The 20202-nt window shown below is 40.8% G+C and overlaps 2 protein-coding genes across 2 annotated transcripts; both read right to left on the reverse strand.

Annotated features, from left to right (window-relative positions):
• Nucleotides 1–1518: 1518 nt before the first annotated feature.
• On the reverse strand, nucleotides 1519–5218 carry LOC142956308 (tripartite motif-containing protein 16-like). Its single transcript, XM_076097832.1, has one exon. The coding sequence runs from the start codon at nucleotides 4006–4008 to the stop codon at nucleotides 2329–2331; it is 1680 nt and encodes a 559-aa protein (XP_075953947.1). The 5' UTR covers nucleotides 4009–5218; the 3' UTR covers nucleotides 1519–2328.
• A 3606-nt stretch (nucleotides 5219–8824) lies between these two features.
• LOC142956310 (tripartite motif-containing protein 16-like) lies at nucleotides 8825–11201 on the reverse strand. Its single transcript, XM_076097834.1, has one exon. It carries the CDS (start codon nucleotides 11199–11201, stop codon nucleotides 9558–9560), a length of 1644 nt encoding a protein of 547 aa, XP_075953949.1. The 3' UTR covers nucleotides 8825–9557.
• Between the last annotated feature and the right edge of the window lie 9001 nt (nucleotides 11202–20202).

Raw genomic sequence — 20202 nt, forward strand, 5'->3', positions numbered from 1 at the left:
GTCCAGGCCACCACACAGACTTGCGAGCACGCTCTTTGCACTTCACCATGTGACGGCCCTGCCTCTAACAGCAGTCGTGGCTGATTGACCGATGCAGAGCACCTGGTCCTTGAGCATAAAGCCCTGCTCCAATGTTGCCCTGGGCGCGCGGGTCGTCTCTCTGGTATACATGGAGTGATCTCTGCCGGTTATGTTTGGTTTTGCTGACAACACACACACACTTTATCACACACGCATCCACGTTGACATTACTGATGTTACTGACTGACACGCTTCATAAAGTTAACTATTTCTTTATTTGGTTAAAATAAATATTTTACGTAACCATCGTTGTGTCTTTGCCGTATTTGTCATAGCCTAGGAGCCAGGTTGTGACAAATTGGGGGCTCGTCCGTCTTTTTTCTCGTTTTGTGCTGTGACTTCTAGGTAAGATTTGGGAACATGTAGTTTTCTGCTTTTTGGCAATTGGTACTTAGTTGTGCGGTTTTGAATTTGTTTGATCGCAGCGTTTGGGTCAGCTAAACGGTAAAAAACTGTCTGAAGATTGGTTTTCATCGGAACCTACGTTTGTTGGGTCGGATTGAGATTTGCTACTCGGGTGCGTAAAAGTTTGTTTGGAGCGCTGTCGTGCTTCTTCATTCCTGTGTTTACTGGTACCGCTGGTAAACTTAGCTGGTCGTGTGAGGATTGATTTGAAGGAAAGGACAACGGTTTGGGGATATATCTACGGGGTAAGTTACGTGATTTCTGCATGATATTTATTTTGTGATCTTTTCTTACCCGGACTCTATGGAGGGAGGAGGTTCGTGGTTGTGTTTATGCCCAAATGACACTAAACAATAAACTATGCATGTGATCAAAAATGTGTTCATCTTCGATATATGCATCAAGAGTTGAGGCTCAGGGATTAAAACTTTACATTTAACCTTTTTTATAAGTTTGAAGTTTCCATCAGATTAATGTTTTGGTATGAAATATGTTACATAAAGATTTGTGTCCTAAAACAAGTCATTATGATTCTTGTAATCAGTTAAACATTTACATGAATACATAGTAATTCACTGATAATTCATTTAGTCGACCAAAACTAAACAAGTAGTGAAATGTATTTGTGTTTTTAAAGAGCGGCACATTGAACCTGCTGACAACAGAGTAGAGTGATGTGTTCATGTTGCTGCTCACTGTTTTCAGTTGCAAAGACCATTTTAACTGTTGCACATGTTAAGTTGTTAGTATTTTAGGTTTCCTCATTTAGTCATGTAATCGTCTGTTTCTTTAAATAAATATTATTTCTCTTAAAGTCAGACATGAGTTTTCTTAAATGAGTCAAACTGATTTTTATTGTTCACACTTCACTTTGATACAAAGTGCTTCTTTGTAGAAACATAAAGCTGATAAAGTCGAGCGGGATAAGTGGCTCCTCAAAACACAGAGCAGGAAATGAGGTCAGGATAAATGAAGCTTCATAGAAAGTTGTTGAACACTTTTGGTGAAGCAAACTTTGAAACTTGCCAACGATGTTGATTTAGATGTTTTATTGAAAACAGACAGAATATGAAGCTCAGAGTTTCATCAATCAGGACTCAAAGGAAACCTGTGGATGAGACCTGTGGCTAATTCACTTATTTACTGAAGAGTTTCAGCAAATGTGATTTTTTGACATTGAGAAAAGTTTTATTAATTGGAACCATTTTGTAAATTGGTTTGATTAACAGAGTCAAATACTAAATATTCATAAAGCATATTGCTTGTTTTTTAAAGAGAATAATGAATGATTTACTTATTGATTATGATTATAATAATTAGTTATATAATACATCATAGTACCTCTTTTGTACAACGATTAAGAAAACAACAAGAACAACATTTAATCTGATATAGAAAATAAACACAATTTCACTTAAAGAAATCTTTACAAAGAGTGCTGAGAATTAAATCTCTTTGATAAAAGAAGCTCTGGTGATTTCTCTCTTTAAGAGCCATGCAGTGGAAGAGAAACAACAACTAACAAATACATCAATACTAATATTTATCAAACATTTAAACCTCAGAGCAGTTTACATTTTCATGAAGAGAAATATCAGTTCAGGTCAACAAAGATCATCATGAGCAGTGATAGCCTCCATGGCTAAACAGACACAGGAAGGAGCTCCACCTAAAGACACTCAAACATTTACACAACAATAATGAGAAGATGTCAAAGCACCGCCCACCATGTTTGATTGACAGCTGAAGAACAATCAGCAATTAAGTGACAATGATGGAGACAAAATGAGTTTCAGGATTAAAACACAGAAATTAATTTTCTGTTCCTTAAATCACTTCTGACTATTTTAGTTTACAGAACTCAGCAGTGTCTCCATAATCATAATAAAACCTGAGTCCAGCATAGAGAGGCTGAGTGAATGTGGTCTGGACTCTGTGGAGGAGAGTCATGGTTTCAGAGACGCTGTAGAAAGACAGAATACCTGCTCTGTGATCCAGGTACACTCCTACTCTGGAGGACTGAGGACCAGAGACGGGAGTTTTGATATAGTTGTACCAAAATATAAAACTGTTTTTGTTACAATCTAACACACAAGATATGTCATTCAATCCAAACACACATTCATTAGAGCTCCCTGTTCTCCTGATATTCTTGTTTGCGACTGCTACATAAACTCCTCCTCTCCACTCCACCTCCCAGTAACAACGTCCAGTCAGACTCTCTCTACTCAGGACCTGATAACATGAAGTGAATCTGTCTGGGTGACGAGAATAAGACTGTTGTTCTCTCATAAATGTTGCTTTTCTGTTCCCCTCAGATAATAACAGAGTTGTGTTGACTGTGTTTGGATCCAGTGTGATTTCACTTGAATATCTTAAGAATCCAGCTCTGGTCTTGGGCTCTGCTTGTGGATGTGACAGTAAAACGTCCACTTCAGTCACTGCCAGTGAGACGTTTGTCCACTTGTCTCTCAGAACGTCCTGTAGTTTATCTCTGACTTCTGACACAGCCGCCGTCACGTCCTCAAAGTAGCTCAGAGGACAGATATCGATGCCGGACGAGTCTGTAGGTTCTCTGAGTGGTGACAGTGAGGGGTAGTTGTGTAGAAACTGGTTGTGATCCTCTGTGTGTGAGAGCAGCTTCAGCTCAGCGTCGTTCCTCTTCAGCTCAGAGATCTCCTGCTCCAGCTTCTCCTGAAGCTCTTTGACTAGACTCACTTCACTTTTCTGCTGGGATCTGACCTGCTGCTTCACATCGGAGCTTCTTTTCTTCATGAGACGGATCAGCTCGGTGAAGATCTTCTCGCTGTCCTTCACCGCTTCGTTGGCGGAGCGATTGACGGCCTCCACCTCCTGTTGAAGCAGCTTCACGTCTTTCTCTCTGTCCTGGATTCTCTGCTGGATGTTTAGTCGACTCACCTCCAGCTCTCTCTGCCTCTCAGTCCTTTCTGCTGCAGCTGAGACTGTGTCGTGGCCTTTGTGTTCATCCACAGAGCAGAGGTAACAGATACACTGCTGATCAGTACGGCAGAAAATCTTCATCACCTCATCGTGACGAGAGCAGATGTTCTGCTGGAGCTTCTTGGAGGGGTCCACCAGCTTGTGTTTCTTTAATGGAGCCGCGTCATAATGAGGCTGGAGGTGTTTCTCACAATAAGAGGCCAGACAGACGAGACAGGACTTGACGGCTTTCCGTTTCCTCCCAGTGCAGACATCACAGGACACATCTTCAGGTCCAGCATAGCAGTGATCAGCAGGAGCAGCTTGGAGTCCAGTCTTCTTCAGCTCCTCCACTAAAACTGCTAACATGGTGTTTTTCAGCAGGACAGGCCTCGGTGTGAAGGTCTGCCTACACTGAGGGCAGCTGTGGAGTTTCTTCACATCCTCTTCATCCCAGAAGCTTTTAATACAGTTCATGCAGTAGCTGTGTCCACAGGGAGTAGTCACCGGATCCTTCAGTAGATCCAGACAGATGGAACAAGAGATGATTTCCCGATCCAGCTGAACTCCTTTCTGCGCCATTTCACCTCTCAGTAACAACGACTGTCTTAGTTTCACTTCACTAGAAGCGACTCTGCTTTGACTTCTGATCTGAACAACATGTGTTTGTTCAGTGAATGGAGGCTGTCAGCTCTATCGCTTCACCACCATGTTGGTTACACCCATCTTTAAAACTGTAGATCTGAAGGGGAGGGAACAAGGAGATATGTGGACAGAGTGGAGCCGGCTGTGTTTGAGAGCAGGAGGAAGAAGGAGGGGTTATCAAGCTGTGCTTCATTCCAGGAAGAGGAGCAGCGCTGTGAATGTGAACTTTGTTTCCTCATTTACAAACAGAGCCTCGGTTAAAACCTGCTCCACGTTTGAAAACATTTCATTTCTTTAGTTGTTAAATATTTCTTGTCTCCTCAGAGGAAGAGTTATAGACAAACATGAAGCCATCAAAAGACTAATTCTGTTCAGTTTTCTTTTACTGCTTAAAAACAGCTGGCTGACAAAAGAGTTATCAAATTAAACTAATATGAAACATTTAAATTGTCGTATAATACCTTTCTCTCATATTTAATGATCAACTTTTAAACATTTGTCTCAAAAGAGTTGAGTTTCAAGATATGATTCTGATGCAAAGCAGCGTTTCAAGATTCACATTTATTCATTTCATGACGTCATGACTGGACCTGATATAATCTGCACATTTTCCATTTGTTGTTGATGTTAAAATATTCCAGCTGTTGTAAAAGCTGAGTCACTCACTGGTTGAGTGACGACTGAGAAAACTCCTCAGGAACAACATGAATCTCCAGCAACCATAAACTGGTGGACAGGAATGAGGAGGACTTTCCTAAAAAACAATGCATGGACTCATATAACAACAATGTGTCTCAATGATCACTTCTGACCCACTAGAAGTGGTTTACTCTGCAGAGAGAGAGCGTCAACCTCTAAATAAACTGAGCCACCAGGTGTCAGATAGAAATGGTGCATCCAAGAGGAAGCTATGAAAATGGCGGACACACAGCGGGGCGAGACGCCGAGCGGACAAAGCTCGTTCTGACATGAGAGTGAATCAGGGTTTGTCTTTCACCTGCTGTTGAGCCGGGGAGGAGGGGCCAACTGTTAACGCTGTGTTTCACAAACCGACAAACATCAGAATAACTTCTTCCACTACTGGTTATGGAGTAATAATCTAAGTTAAGTGATTTGCATATTTTTCCTTTCTTAACTCCTTTTTAGACGGAGACTCCTCTCAGCTCTCCTCGGCCAAAAAGAAACACCGGAAGAAGAGATGTAGGATCCTGAAACAAGCGATGAAGAAGAGCAGCGTCACTTCCGGAGCGACTGCAGAAAGCCCGAAGCTCAACGGCAGAAAGAAGTCAGTAGAGGTTTTCTTTGGCTTCTGTCTGTTCTTCACATCATGAACGCTGTTAATACTACTTTGTCAGCTGCTGTAAATGTACATAGATTTAAATTTAATTAAGTATCCGCAGTATGTATTGAAATATGGGATTGGAAATTTACTTCAGTACCTAAATAGTTAAACAAACAATATGGAAAAACAATGGAAATGTAAAACAAACAAAAAAAATTGGTCCTTTTTGGTCATACATAGAAAAAGTAGGAGAAACCATTAAAATCATTTTCAATATGAAATACATAATGTGTATTTAGTGGAAGTTTACAGTTGTAGTGACCCTGTTGCTCATCAAAAAAGTCACCACGGTTGCTGATTGTTTGTTCTGACGCGTGCCATAAATAACGAAGTCCAGGTTCCAATATAGGCATTTTATTTCTCACATAAACAGAGGCCAACCACTGTATCTGTCGTTATCCATTCCCTCTACATAGACCAATAAATCCTAACATTTACATTCATTAAATGTCGCATGGTCAAAAACAGTTTGCTTCTGCTCACTAGCAACCACCTGTCTCAAGTGACCCCACTGATTATATTCACCTGTGGCCTCATTGACAGCGGCACTACGCCCCCAAGTGGTGGGAGGTTGTATGAAACAAAACAATAACAAAATGGCTCTTACACATTACTTTCCATACCAGTCTAAATTCTCTTTTCACAGGATTTCTCACAGAAATGATAATAAAGAAATATCAACAGTGAATATTGACTGAACTCTTATTTTGTAAAAGATATAGCTTAAAACATTCTCATCTGACCCCGTGGCTTTAGAGCAGACCTGGGCATTGTACGGCCCCCGGGCCATACCCGGCCCTTTGGCTGTTGCCGACCGGCCTGCGGGACGTCAACGGGAGATTAGAAATAAAACATAAATAAGTGTGCAACATGCACAGAATACAGCTGCATTGCTTTTATGTTGAAGGAGAGTGCTGCTGTTTTCTTTTCTCAGTTAATGTTTGTTAGTGAATGTGTGCGAGCAGCAGCGTCACTGCAATGTGTTGGTGAACTGATCTTATGGGAGATGTGAGTTTGCTGTTAACATCTTTAAAAATGTCAGCCTATGTTTAAAAAAAGAAAGATTGACACAGAGTGTAGAGTTTTTAGTAAAACATGGACTTCCAAGTGTTTATTTACTGAAGTCAAAGGTAAAGCCGTGTGCTTAGTTTGTGGAGAACAGATCGCAGAGTTTAAGGATTACAATTTGAATCTCCATTACGAGACGAAACACACGGAGAAATACAAACACTTGACTGATGCAGAGCGGACACGGACATCTGAGGCTTTGCTAGCTAAGCTGCAAAAGCAACATGCTCAGAAGATGTTGGTTCTCTTTGGATCGACCTCCATATGTGAACAAACATTCTCTGTGATGAAGTTTAACAAATCCAGATCCAGATCCTCTCTCACTGACGACCACCTGTCAGCTGTCCTTCACATCTCACCTCAGACATTCAACCTGACTTCAGTGAACTCGTTCAAGATCAACACAGACTACATTTCTCGCACTGAACGGAAAAACTGAAAATGAGGTGATTGGACGACAAACAATAGTGATTAAAGTACTAATTTTGCAGAAACATGTCAGTCAACCCTGCCAGTGTTTTATTATCATATATGGATTTAATAACTCCTTTACACTGTTGTTCAGTTTGGGTCGTTTGGAAGGATTTGAGAAATTATAATATGCAAAGTAACTAGTAACTAAAGCTGTTAGACAAATGTAGTGGAGTAAAGAGAACAATATTTATCTCTGAGATGTAGTGGAAGTACAAAGTTGAATAAAATGGAAATACTCAAGTAAAGCACCTTGAATTTGTACTTGAGTACAGTACTCAAATATACTAGTTTATATCACCACTGATCATAATATTTACTCTTACCACTCACAGCTCATCAAAACCATACAATTTACTGCTTTTTCTAAAGAGGTGGAATAATATTGAGCAGGATTGAGTTCAGTCTATTGGTCCAGTCCTCCACAACAGTCCCTGTTTCTCATGTGGCCCCTTGGGAAAAGTAATTGCCCCCCCCCCCCCCCTGCTTTAGAGGGATAGCATGTAGCATTAATAACATAAGCTAATACGTTAGCATGCTAGCAGAGATTAGCATTCAAATAGCAGTACATGTAATTAGCTCTCCAGCCTGACACTGACTCATTCCTTAACTACGTTGCTATAAACATTCCCTCAAATAATATATATATATATATATATATATATATATATATATATATATATATATATAGAACTTCAGCTCTAATAGAACCGGGCTGTCTTTTAGATTAGCTTTAGTCAGCAGAATTATTTCAATGAGCTCCGCCATTTTAAAAATAGAAGCGCGAAAAAAACTCTTTACGGACCACAACGGAATGTCAGAATTATTTCAATGAGCTCCGCCATTTTAAAAATAGAAGCGCGAAAAAAACTCTTTACGGACCACAACGGAATGTCTTTATTTAATAGTTACTAAGGCTTCTCAAGTGAATACAGATGTTATATCTAACATGTTTGTGTTTAAAGTCAGTTTACATGTAAATATATGAAAACACATGAGGTCAGGTGAGAAGCGCTCTCTGTTCTGATGACACTTCGCTCATCACGTCCTGACGGCTTTCTTCTGCTCTACTTCCGTTAGCTACTGATGCTCAGTATACTGCCTAGAGCGCCCTCTGCTGACAATGGTGGGCTTAGCAGAAATACAATAACCACACATCCCAGTGAAAGACCTAATGACAGCATGATACAGGTAAGTGACAAAGACATAGTACATGTTTCTGAGACCTTAGCTTTACTGAATTCAAAACAATAGGGGGGGGCTAATACTTCCCTGTGTTCTCAAACAGCCAGTGCCACACTAACTGAGGATAAATTAGAGAAACTCTTGAGCTCAGCAGGCTGTTTGTTGGGTCCACAGATTTCACCCTGGACAAAATGAGTCACAAGAAGTTTGAGTCGAGTCTGGATTCAAACTTTACAACATGGTCTGGCTGTGAGGTGACAGATAAACACTGAACCAACATGACCTCATTCTGACCTTTCATCAGTATCTGTTGTCTCATGTGTGTGAGGAGGACTCAATACAACTTCTTCACACCCAAACTTCACCAAATGAATTCACTATCTTTATATATTATTTCATGTCTGTGTAATAAATCCTCTTTATTGACTAAGTGCACAAACAGAATGTTGGTTGTAAGAAGCGACACGTGATATAAAACTCTGCTCATTTCTCTGTGACTAAGATGTTTTAGTGAGGACAGTTTAAAGGACAGAGACTGACTGACTAATGTTCTTCTGCTCTAAACATGAACTCTGTACTTTGTGGTGTTTCAGGAGGAAAACTGACTCAGTTATTCTCTCATATTAGTTTCACATTTTCTCCATCAGCTTTGTATGAAACCCTGTAAATAAGACAAGAAGAAAAGACTTTGTTCATTCTTGAATCAAGAAATACTTTATTCATCATGTAAACCTTCAGTTTGTTCACATCCCATCAGTAAAGTCTGTTCAATGACTCTTGTTCAATGATTTCATGAACACATTCACTTCATCCTCATCATCTATTTGTTTGACCAGAATCTCAGTTATGTAAAGAGAATAATGAATGATTTACTTATTGATTATGATGATAATAATTAGTTATATAATACATCATAGTACCTCTTTTGTACAACGATTAAGAAAACAACAAGAACAACATTTAATCTGTTATAGAAAATAAACTTAATTTCACTTAAAGAAATCTTTACAAAGAGTGCTGAGAACTAAATCTCTTTGATAAAAGAAGCTCTGGTGATTTCTCTCTTTAAGAGCCATGCAGTGAAGAGAAACAACAACTAACAAATACATCAATACTAATATTTATCAAACATTTAAACCTCAGAGCAGTTTACATTTTCATGAAGAGAAATATCAGTTCAGGTCAACAAAGATCATCATGAGCAGTGATAGCCTCCATGGCTAAACAGACACAGAAAGGAGCTCCACCTAAAGACACTCAAACATTTACACAACAATAATGAGAAGATGTCAAAGCACCGCCCACCATGTTTGATTGACAGCTGAAGAACAATCAGCAATTAAGCGACAATGATGGAGACAAAATGAGTTTCAGGATTAAAACACAGAAATTAATTTACTGTTCATTAAATCACTTCTGACTATTTGAGTTTACAGAACTCAGCAGTGTGTCCAACATAACCATAAATCAAAAGTCCAGCATAGAGAGGCTGAGTGAATGTGGTCTGGACTCTGTGGAGGAGAGTCATGGTTTCAGAGACGCTGTAGAAAGACAGAATACCTGCTCTGTGATCCAGGTACACTCCTACTCTGGAGGACTGAGGACCAGAGACGGGAGTTTGGATCTTGTTGTAAACAAATGTAAAACTGTTGTTGTGACAATTTAACGACCAAGATTTGTCATTGTACCCAAACAGACATTCATCAGATCTCCCTGTTCTGCTGATATTCTTGTATGCGACTGCTACATGAACTCTTCCTCTCCACTCCACCTCCCAGTAACAACGTCCAGTCAGACTCTCTCTACTCAGGACCTGATGAAATATAGTGAATCTGTCTGGGTGACTAGAATAAGACTGTTCTTCACTCATTAATGTTGCTTTTCTGTTCCCCTCAGATAATAACAGTTTTGTGAATGCTGTGTTTGGATCCAGTGTGATTTCACTTGAATATCTTAAGAATCCAGCTCTGGTCTTGGGCTCTGCTTGTGAAGGTGACAGTAAAACGTCCACTTCAGTCACTGCCAGTGAGACGTTTGTCCACTTGTCTCTCAGAACGTCCTGTAGTTTATCTCTGACTTCTGACACAGCCGCCGTCACGTCCTCAAAGTAGCTCAGAGGACGGATATCGATGCCGGACGAGTCTGTAGGTTCTCTGAGTGGTGACAGTGAGGGGTAGTTGTGTAGAAACTGGTTGTGATCCTCTGTGTGTGAGAGCAGCTTCAGCTCAGCGTCTTTCCTCTTCAGCTCAGAGATCTCCTGCTCCAGCTTCTCCTGAAGCTCTTTGACTCGACTCACTTCACTTTTCTGCTGGGATCTGACCTGCTGCTTCACATCGGAGCTTCTTTTCTCCATGAGACGGATCAGCTCAGTGAAGATCTTCTCGCTGTCCTTCACCGCTTCGTCAGCAGAGCGATTGACGGCCTCCACCTCCTGTTGAAGCAGCTTCACGTCTTTCTCTCTGTCCTGGATTCTCTGCTGGATGTTTAGTCGACTCACCTCCAGCTCTCTCTGCCTCTCAGTGATTTCTGCTGCAGCTGAGACTGTGTCGTGGCCTTTGTGTTCATCCATTAAGCAGAGGTAACAGATACACTGCTGATCAGTACGGCAGAAAATCTTCATCACCTCATCGTGACGAGAGCAGATGTTCTCCTGGAGCTTCTTGGAGGGGTCCACCAGCTTGTGTTTCTCAAAGACAGGGGATTCATAATGAGGCTGGAGGTGTTTCTCACAATAAGAGGCCAGACAGACGAGACAGGACTTGATGGCTTTCCGTTTCCTCCCAGTGCAGACATCACAGGACACATCTTCAGGTCCAACATAGCAGTGATCAGCAGGAGCAGCTTGGAGTCCAGTCTTCTTCAGCAGGACAGGCCTCGGTGTGAAGGTCTGCCTACACTGAGGGCAGCTGTGGAGTTTCTTCACATCCTCTTCATCCCAGTGTGTTTTAATACAGTTCATGCAGTAGCTGTGTCCACAGGGAGTAGTCACCGGATCCTTCAGTAGATCCAGACAGATGGAACAAGAGAAGGTTTCCCAATCCGGCTGAACTCCTTTCTGCGCCATTTCACCTCTCAGTGACAACGACTGTCAAATAGTTTAACTTTCTCTGAACAGAAACAATCTGTGTGTTCTCTTGCTACTGTGAATGATGAATCACCTCCCTCATTTCACAACATCTTGTTTATATCTGTACTTTAGAGCTTCAGACCTGTGAAGGGGAGGGAACAAGCAAATACCTTGATGAGGTGGAGCTCACTGTGTTTGAGAGCAGGAGACACAGGGAGGAGTTTTCAGGCTCTACTGCATTCCACAAGTGTAGCTTCATGTGAGAGGCCGGGTGTGTTATCTGTCAATACAACGTGCAGTAAGAACAGTTATGACACTCAGCCTTCTTATATACAGTCCATGCGCTCAGCTCATAACAATTAGACTTTCAATGTTATTCACACTTTTCAGAAACGTTAAAGGAGAAAAAACTATGCTTCATTCTTCAGTGTTGTCATCTTGTTTTCTGACTTCCTGGTGAAGAACTGGGGAGAAGAAAACAAACACATGAACAACTAGCTGTTATAAAAGGACAGACATGTGATGCTTCCTCCAGCCCTGCTGCTTCATCTGCTTTGGTTGGTGCATGTGCAGCCTCTTTCCAGCCTCCATTTCTGTGTTTACCTCAACAAGTCTCTCTTCCCATGAAGACAACACTGGCTCTACGTCAGCCTCTGAGGCCCAAGTCTGCTGAAATCAGCTACTGGATATTTGGATGGAGTGAAATAAAGATTAAACACCTTTTTTACATTTGTTATTTCCTATAATTAATACGTAGCTCTATATGAATTGATCAGAAGAAGCAGTGGGGGATGTATGCTAACAGGAGTAGAGGTCATGGTTCATATTTGTGGTGGCCCGTTCTTGATTCCTCTTCCTCTGAACTGAGCCACGTTACGGGGCTCTGTTTCTGACTCACACGTTGAACCGTCTAAATAATGACTCTTGCAGATGCTGCTTTCTTTGCCGTCACTTGATTGATTTTATTTTCTCTTTTGACAAATTGAACAGCAAAATATAGTCTGTTAAACGTGAGGTCAAAGACTGTCCCGATGCCCCGTTCCACACAAAGGAAACCAACCCTCGAGACTCAGTCCCACCCCTTCCTCTTATGCCAGCTGATCCTCATCTGATTAATCACGGAAGTTCCTAAAGAAAAGTAATTATACAGAATCCAAAATGTAACCTTCGTTCATAAATTGAAGGAATCACACAAATATATTAGCAAAAATGAGAAATTATGATTTGTAATCAAAACTAAAAATATGGCTCTAACAATATTATTCTATTCACAAAGTGAACACAGAGACTTACAGCGAACCATCAGGGCCCTGTTTCAGAAAACAGGTTTAGTGAAAACTCTGAGTCAGTTAAGCTGCTCGTTGGCAGGTTTTCTTGAACAAACCCTGACTTTCTCTCCGTCTCCTCTCACAGAGTCAGACACACTGATACAGAATGAATGAATGAGGAAATGAAACCAACGTTTACTAGACGTCAGAGTTTTGGTTTGTCCGTCTTTTCAACGGTGTGTTTTGACCTCATGTTCAAATACTACACAGAGTCAAATCAGCCTCAGCTTACAGTGAATCATCAGCATGTACTTCCTGTTGTTCAGTGAATGGAGGCTGTCAGCTCTATCGCTTCACCACCATGTTGGTTACACCATCTTTAAAACTGTAGATCTGAAGGGGAGGGAACAAGGAGATATGTGGACAGAGTGGAGCCGGCTGTGTTTGAGAGCAGGAGGAAGAAGGAGGGGTTATCAAGCTGTGCTTCATTCCAGGAAGAGGAGCAGCACTAAGGTGTAACAATACAAGTACAGAGACAAGTCCTTTGTCTGATGTAATTATGTCATTCACCAGAGCTGTCTCTGTGCTATGATGCTCTCTAAATCCTGACTGGAAACCCTCAAATTAACTATTGTTATGTAGAAAGTGACACAACTGGTTTGCGACTGCTTTCTCAAGGATCTTAGAGAGGAAGGGAAGGTTAGAGATTGGTCTATAGCAGGGGTCACCAACCTTTTTTAAACTGAGAGCTACTTCAAGGGTACCGAGTAGTACGAAGGGCTACTTATTTGATACAAACTTCCTGAATAACAAAGTTGCACAGATCACCTTAATAATAATAATATATCTGAAGAGACTGTTTGATCACATGTCAGTTAATTATTCCTCACAATAATTATTAAGAATGATTTCCACAATAATGATGGTATAGCTACACATATATATTTAAACATGCAACTTGTATTTCTGTTAATCTGTTTCAACATTTGAAAGTCAAAGGTATCACATCTCTGATATTTTTGTATCATCACATGATCAAAGCCGGTTACTTTTGCACATAGCGTCTGCTGGTGAATGATCCAGTGGTAATGTAGACATTTTGCGAAGTCTGGGTCACCTTTGCATTGCGCAATGAAGCCTGCATGCCGGCCCGTCATCGCGGAAGCCCCGTCTGTTGTCACCGACACCAGCTTTTCCAACGGTACCTTTTTCTCAACGAAGAAACTAGTAACGAGTCTCGTCTATATCCGAGCGGGGGATCCAACCCTCCGAGGCGCGCGAGCTTCTTCGGGCGCCCGCGTTCAAACCTCTAGTCTGGGCCTTTTCGGTCGGATTGCGTTGCCTCGCCTCTACCCCCGCCACCCCTGAGTTGTTGCCCCGCGGCCTGTTCCGAGGATTTACAGACCTGACGACGGGGTGCGCTCGCGGCGCGCGTCTGGCGCCAACGGGAAGCGCCCGCCATTCGGAACCTGAAAACCTAGTGCGGTGCGGCGGCCTCGTCCTGGCTGTCCGTCGTGCGCCTCCGGGTACCCAACTCTCTTATGACAAGAAATATTGTCATTTTAAAATCTACACTAATGCAAGCGTTTTTGATTAAAAAAGAACAGCAACTACAATTTTAGACGGAGCTCCAATGGTGACGAGTGCTATTTTTAGAACATGTCTCGCGGGCGACTCACGTGGTCCCTGCGGGCGACAGGGTGCCCGCGGGCACCGTGTTGGCTACCTCTGGTCTATAGTTAGCCAACACCTCTGGATCAAGAGTGGGTTTCTTAAGAAGAGGTTTGATTACAGCTACTTTGAAGCACTGAGGTACATGACCGGTTAGTTTTAAGGACTAAACTTGATCAGAACTCTGAAAATTCAGATAGGAATTCAGAATACAGACCTGGGGCACGGTGCACTAAAACAAATATAGTTGGCTGTAGTGTTTTCCAGGTTGGGTGTGAAACATTAAGAACAAGGCTTTCAAATGAGTTATTATTTAATTTAGGCTTAGGTTTAATAATAGGCTTGAGTCAAAGATGGCTGCTACTCCACCTCCTCGGCCGGTGCATTGAAAAATGTGAGTATGAATATGACTTGGAGGAGTTGATTCATTTAAGTGTCCATGGGGCAGACAGTCTCTGTAGGGTTTTGGGAGGGTAACTGCTCTAGTGAAGCGCAGAGAAGTGTGTAAGACTGCAACTCTACTTCCTGGTCTGAACTCTGGGTTGTCATGGATCAGGTCCACTAATGAACTGGGTCAGATTCTTAGAAACGAGATCCGCTCCATCCAAAGTGAGATGAATGCCGTCTCTCCTAATCAGACCAGGTTTTACCCAGAAAGTCTGCCAATGATCTACGAAGCCCTCATTGTTTGCTGGACATCACCTCGACAGCCAGACAGAGAGATGACATGCAGCTCAACATGTCATCACTGGTCAGGTTTGTGAGGGGCCAAAGAAAACTACAGAGTCCCACATTGTTTTAGCGTATGTGCACACCGACTCCACATTAACTTTAGTGACCTCTGAGTGGCGTAATCAGGAGTCATTACCACCGACAGGAATTACAATATAACTGTATTTATGCTTATCCTTAGTCAGCAGGTTTAAATATGATTCAGTGGAACACATGTGACTGTGGCCTCTGGTTTCACGAACTTCACGTTTATCAGAATGGAGCTGCTGATAACCAGAGTTGGTTTCTCAGCGGGAGTGTTGCTGAGTGTGGAGAACCGGTTAGAAACGTGAAGTGTTTGGTGGTGAACCGGGGGCTTCTGCTTAGACTCATGCTTCCTTTGGACAGTCACTCAGCCTCCGGCTGCTCCTCGGGGGTTGACGGGGGACATTACGGGGGGGGGGGCTTTGCTGCTAAGCTAAAGTATGGTAGCTAACGTTAGCAGATCTGAACAACGTGTAAACAACTGTTGGATGAAGAAGAAGTCGCTAAAAGAGGGAGAGAGGTATGAGTGATTAAATGTTTAGATGTGCAGCAGGTAATTAACCGCTTGTACTGAAGAATATCAGACAATTAATTTAGTTTAGCTGAAGCTGTGAAAGTACGCTATCAGATAACAGAGACAAGGTGACAGATAAACACTGAACCAACATGACCTCATTCTGAACTTATCTGCCATGTTGGTTACACCCATCTTTAAAACTGTAGATCTGAAGGGGAGGGAACAAGGAGATATGTGGACAGAGTGGAGCCGGCTGTGTTTGAGAGCAGGAGGAAGAAGGAGGGGTTATCAAGCTGTGCTTCATTCCAGGAAGAGGAGCAGCGCTGTGAATGTGAACTTTGTTTCCTCATTTACAAACAGAGCCTCGGTTAAAACCTGCTCCACGTTTGAAAACATTTCATTTCTTTAGTTGTTAAATATTTCTTGTCTCCTCAGAGGAAGAGTTATAGACAAACATGAAGCCATCAAAAGACTAATTCTGTTCAGTTTTCTTTCACTGCTTAAAAACAGCTGGCTGACAAAAGAGTTATCAAATTAAACTAGTATGAAACATTTAAATTGTCGTATAATACCTTTCTCTCATATTTAATGATCAACTTTTAAACATTTGTCTCAAAAGAGTTGAGTTTCAAGATATGATTCTGATGCAAAGCAGCGTTTCAAGATTCACATTTATTCATTTCATGACGTCATGACTGGACCTGATATAATCTGCACATTTTCCATTTGTTGTTGATGTTAAAATATTCCAGCTGTTGTAAAAGCTGAGTCACTCACTGGTTGAGTGACGACTGAGAAAACTCCTCAGGAACAACATGAATCTCCAGCAACCATAAATGATTGTGTCTCGATGACTCAACATGAGACTGAACATGTTGCTGCTTTCAGACGTCGAGTCCTTCTGATGTTGATTCTGGTTGAACTGGAAGCAGCGTTTCATATGGATATCATCACGGTTATTAAATTGTTCCTAAAGAACTTCTGAACAGGAAAAGGTGGAGTAACTTTACATGTGATGGTGCAATAAATCAATCTCAGCTGTCAGGAACCCTCATCATGACTGTTTTAGATGCATTTATTTGTTGCTGATTGAGGATAAATTAGAGAAACTCTTGAGCTCAGCAGGCTGTTTGTTGGGTCCACAGATGTCACCCTGGACAAAATGAGTCACAAGAAGTTTGAGTCGAGTCTGAATTCAAAATTTACAACATGGTCTGACTGTGAGGTGACAGATAAACACTGAACCAACATGACCTCATTCTGACCTTTCATCAGTATCTGTTGTCTCATGTGTGTGAGGAGGATAGCATGTCGAAATAAGTCATAAAAAGTCATAGTATAGTATGTCGAAAAGAGTTGCACATGCAGTCATGCACATTTAAAAGACTCCAGATCTGATCTGCAACAGTTCATCACTTCACCACATTTCAATAACTGCTTCAAACATCTTTAAAACAAACCTTCTATTCTCAGCCCTTCTGTCCTTGAAGCACAGCTGTAGCTTTATTTCATTTTAAAAATAAATCATGTCAGAACCGTCAACGTTTCCATTAACTGGACGGAAAATGAAACAAAAAAGAACAACGTCGCAGTTCATTTTAATCCATTTTGCAACGTCTTCGACAATCGCTCTGCTTTCTCCTTCTGCTTCTTTCATTACTGAGCTTTACTCAACAAAATAAAAGATTCAACTGATAGCTAAAGCTTTCTGCTTGCATTCAGCCTCCTGTCAATCAAAAGCCAGTCGAACTAAAAGTCAAACCAAAGACACCTGTGCCAACTATAGCTTGTAAAATTAAAAAGTGCATGTTTATACCGTAGCTTTTGCAAACAGTACATATCCAAGTACTTTTGTTATATGTATGAAAATACGTGGTCAGCATGTTTCTCGAAGTTGGAACAGGATCTGTTAATAGTTAACAGTTTAGGAATAAATCATTATACAAGTCATTCATTGACTATGATGACTGTATGTGGCTCAAACTAACATCTATTTATACTAAATGTCTGTTTTCTACACTCAACAGATGTGATGACTGAAGTTTGGTCAGAGATGTAACATGGTCAAGTTATACTCTTCATTTCATACAGTAGTTTATAAAAGTAGTTTCCAGCGTAAACTTGGATCCTTGAGAACTGTTTGGAATTTCTCTCACATTTAAAAAAGCTACAGAATACTTTTCCCTTTATGTTATGACTTTAGTTGCTTTAAATTGTGATTTATTGGAAATGTAATTCGTTTTGAATCATTTGAAAAAAACAGTAAACCACTTTTCAGAAGTACACACAGGAGCCTGAATGAGCCACGTGTGTGCTGTAGAGTACGCCAAGCTCCACTAAAGCGTACGTCTGTGTAATCTAACATTCACTTTTCTCACTGAGACAAATGAGAAATTATCCGCCTGAATGATTTTTTGGTGCAGAAAACCAATTATGTGTAATTACAGGAAAAACCGGTGATGAGATAGGGAGGCGGGAGAGTGAGAGGCAGCGAGCAGAGATAACAGCTTTGGGGGGGGGGGAACTGTTGTATCAGGGAGCAGGAGACTCAACGGATTAGTAAAATATTTTTCCATCTGTGCAAGTATTCCCTTAGGACACTGGAAAAGCCACAAGTGCATTTTTTAGAGACTACTGTAATGTCAAGGTAATGAAAATGTGCGCTCACAATGAACCTTTTTATTGCTGCTTTTACCCAAAGCAAACTACAGCACAATAAAAGCAAATCATATGCAGCGTGGGAGGTTCTTTGTGCAAATCATCCTTCTGCAGTTATTACGAATATTCATAAAACACCGTTTCGCTGATGGCTTTGTCCGCAGAAAACTAAATCATATGCATTCAATACATGATGCAGGACTTGAATAGAAGCAAGTAGAGAAAAGAAGCTCCAGGCAGCACAATGAGCTGCTGACTGCAGACGATGATGCTGCACTTATAGCGGCAGGTTTGAGGCTTTCAACAGCCAATTTATTTGGTCAATTTTTTGCCAGTAAAAACAGTGATTAGGGCGACTAACGACGCTTTGTATACCCGTCCTCATACAACTGGTGCTCCTGGACAATCATCATCATCAACGCCATCTGTATCCTGAAGCTGGTCATCAGCTGGTTCGATTAACCCGCCTTATCCACACTTAATTACAAAACATTCATCTGCAACATTATCAGATCAAGAGTGTAGCGTTTGAGGAGAGTTATAGCAGCACCAGTGACGCAGAGTAATATTCAGCGAGGTAAAAAATATAAATAATGTAATGAGATGTCAGGGGTGTGGAGGGAAAAAAGGCAAGTCATATTTTAATTTTATTGGTCTAGATTTGATTTTATCAGGAAAAAGAACAACAACCAGCGTTACAAAGAACACTGTAGGCACCAGAATCAATCGATCGATCTGCAAAAACACTGAATAAACATAGTTCAGTGAATATCTTGTGTTGGTCTGACAGAACAAGAAGTTTGATGACATCAGCCAAGACTTTAGGAAAATCTGATTTACACTTATATAATAAAACAAGAAAATGTTGGCAGATTTATTGGTAATGGAATTAATCAGCCTTTTTTTGTTTTGTTTTTTAGTTTTTAGTAAATCTTGTGTGCACAACATATTAATAATCATGCATTATTATTTTATTATTATTATTATTATTACAATCAAAATAATACTACTACCTTTCTGACCTTGGATGGATTAGTGTTAGAAGTTTATAATATCTTCTAAATCTAAACTGACACTAAAACTCCTCGGCTGTTAATCCACAGACGGAGTGTGTTCTGTCCTGATAAAGACATTGATGAACTGAAGTCCTGCGGCTTCCTGATTCCATGTTTTAAACATCTTATTAAACTACATATTGATGTTCATTGATGCGTCTCATTCAGTCTGCCAGGTAACGGACAGACTGTCAGGAGATTATTGGACATGGACATGTTTGAATACTGCTGCAGTATTAAACCGGTTCAGTTTCAGGTTTGTTCAGCCAAGCAGCATGACATCATTATTACATTGAAAATAAAATGATAACTTTGGTGTTTTTCTTTTTCATGAAGCCTCTTGATAAGAAAATAAGCATAATGTTCTTAATTCCTTGTGGACTCTTTTAAATATGTTGGTTTTGGAGTGACACTTTGATGACGCTTCAACAACGTGCTCATCGTGTTTGGATCAGGAGATCTGAATGTCTGAGCTCTGAACTCACACATTATACATCTGAAACTCAAACTAATGATCTTTACTTTAAATACTTCCTCATCTGAATCCAACAGGAATGTAAACGACAGACAAACAAACATTTCTCTTCTGCGTCGTCCTTTAGAGCTTCCTAAAGCTCATTTCACGCCGCTGCACACGTGGAGCTCTTTGTCAGAATGAGTCGGGATGCACGGAAGCACATCTCAGCTGTCAATCAAAGCACAACCTCTCTGGCCACCGATCTGCAACACTGAGGCCGAGAGAAGCTGTCTGATGGTTTGTTTTCTCTGCACTAATTCAGTTTTTATCTCCTTTTTTTTCAGCAATTTGAGCTCTGTTTTGTATGTAATGAACTTCATCAATTTGAATTTTATCTGATAAATATTTTGAGAGCACTGCAGTTTTTTTTACCCATCTAATCAAGAAAAATATATAATTATCAATTATCCAATTAAACATATATATATATAAAGTCAAACAAGTGCAAAAAAAACATTTTATCCATGAACTTTGATGACAAACATCAAGACAATAATGTATTTCTCATCACATTGTGTGTAAGAGTCGTCCTGTCCATCCCCTCAACAATCATCGT

The sequence above is a fragment of the Anarhichas minor genome, unplaced genomic scaffold (genome assembly GCF_050575085.1).
Source record: "Anarhichas minor isolate MPS153535 unplaced genomic scaffold, ASM5057508v1 ptg000024l, whole genome shotgun sequence".
In the NCBI taxonomy this organism is placed as follows: domain Eukaryota; kingdom Metazoa; phylum Chordata; class Actinopteri; order Perciformes; family Anarhichadidae; genus Anarhichas; species Anarhichas minor.

Excerpts from the sequence above, each read along its gene's own strand:
- LOC142956308 (XM_076097832.1), bottom strand. The coding sequence starts at position 4,008 with ATGGCGCAGAAAGGAGTTCAGCTGGATCGGGAAATCATCTCTTGTTCC.
- LOC142956310 (XM_076097834.1), bottom strand. The coding sequence starts at position 11,201 with ATGGCGCAGAAAGGAGTTCAGCCGGATTGGGAAACCTTCTCTTGTTCC.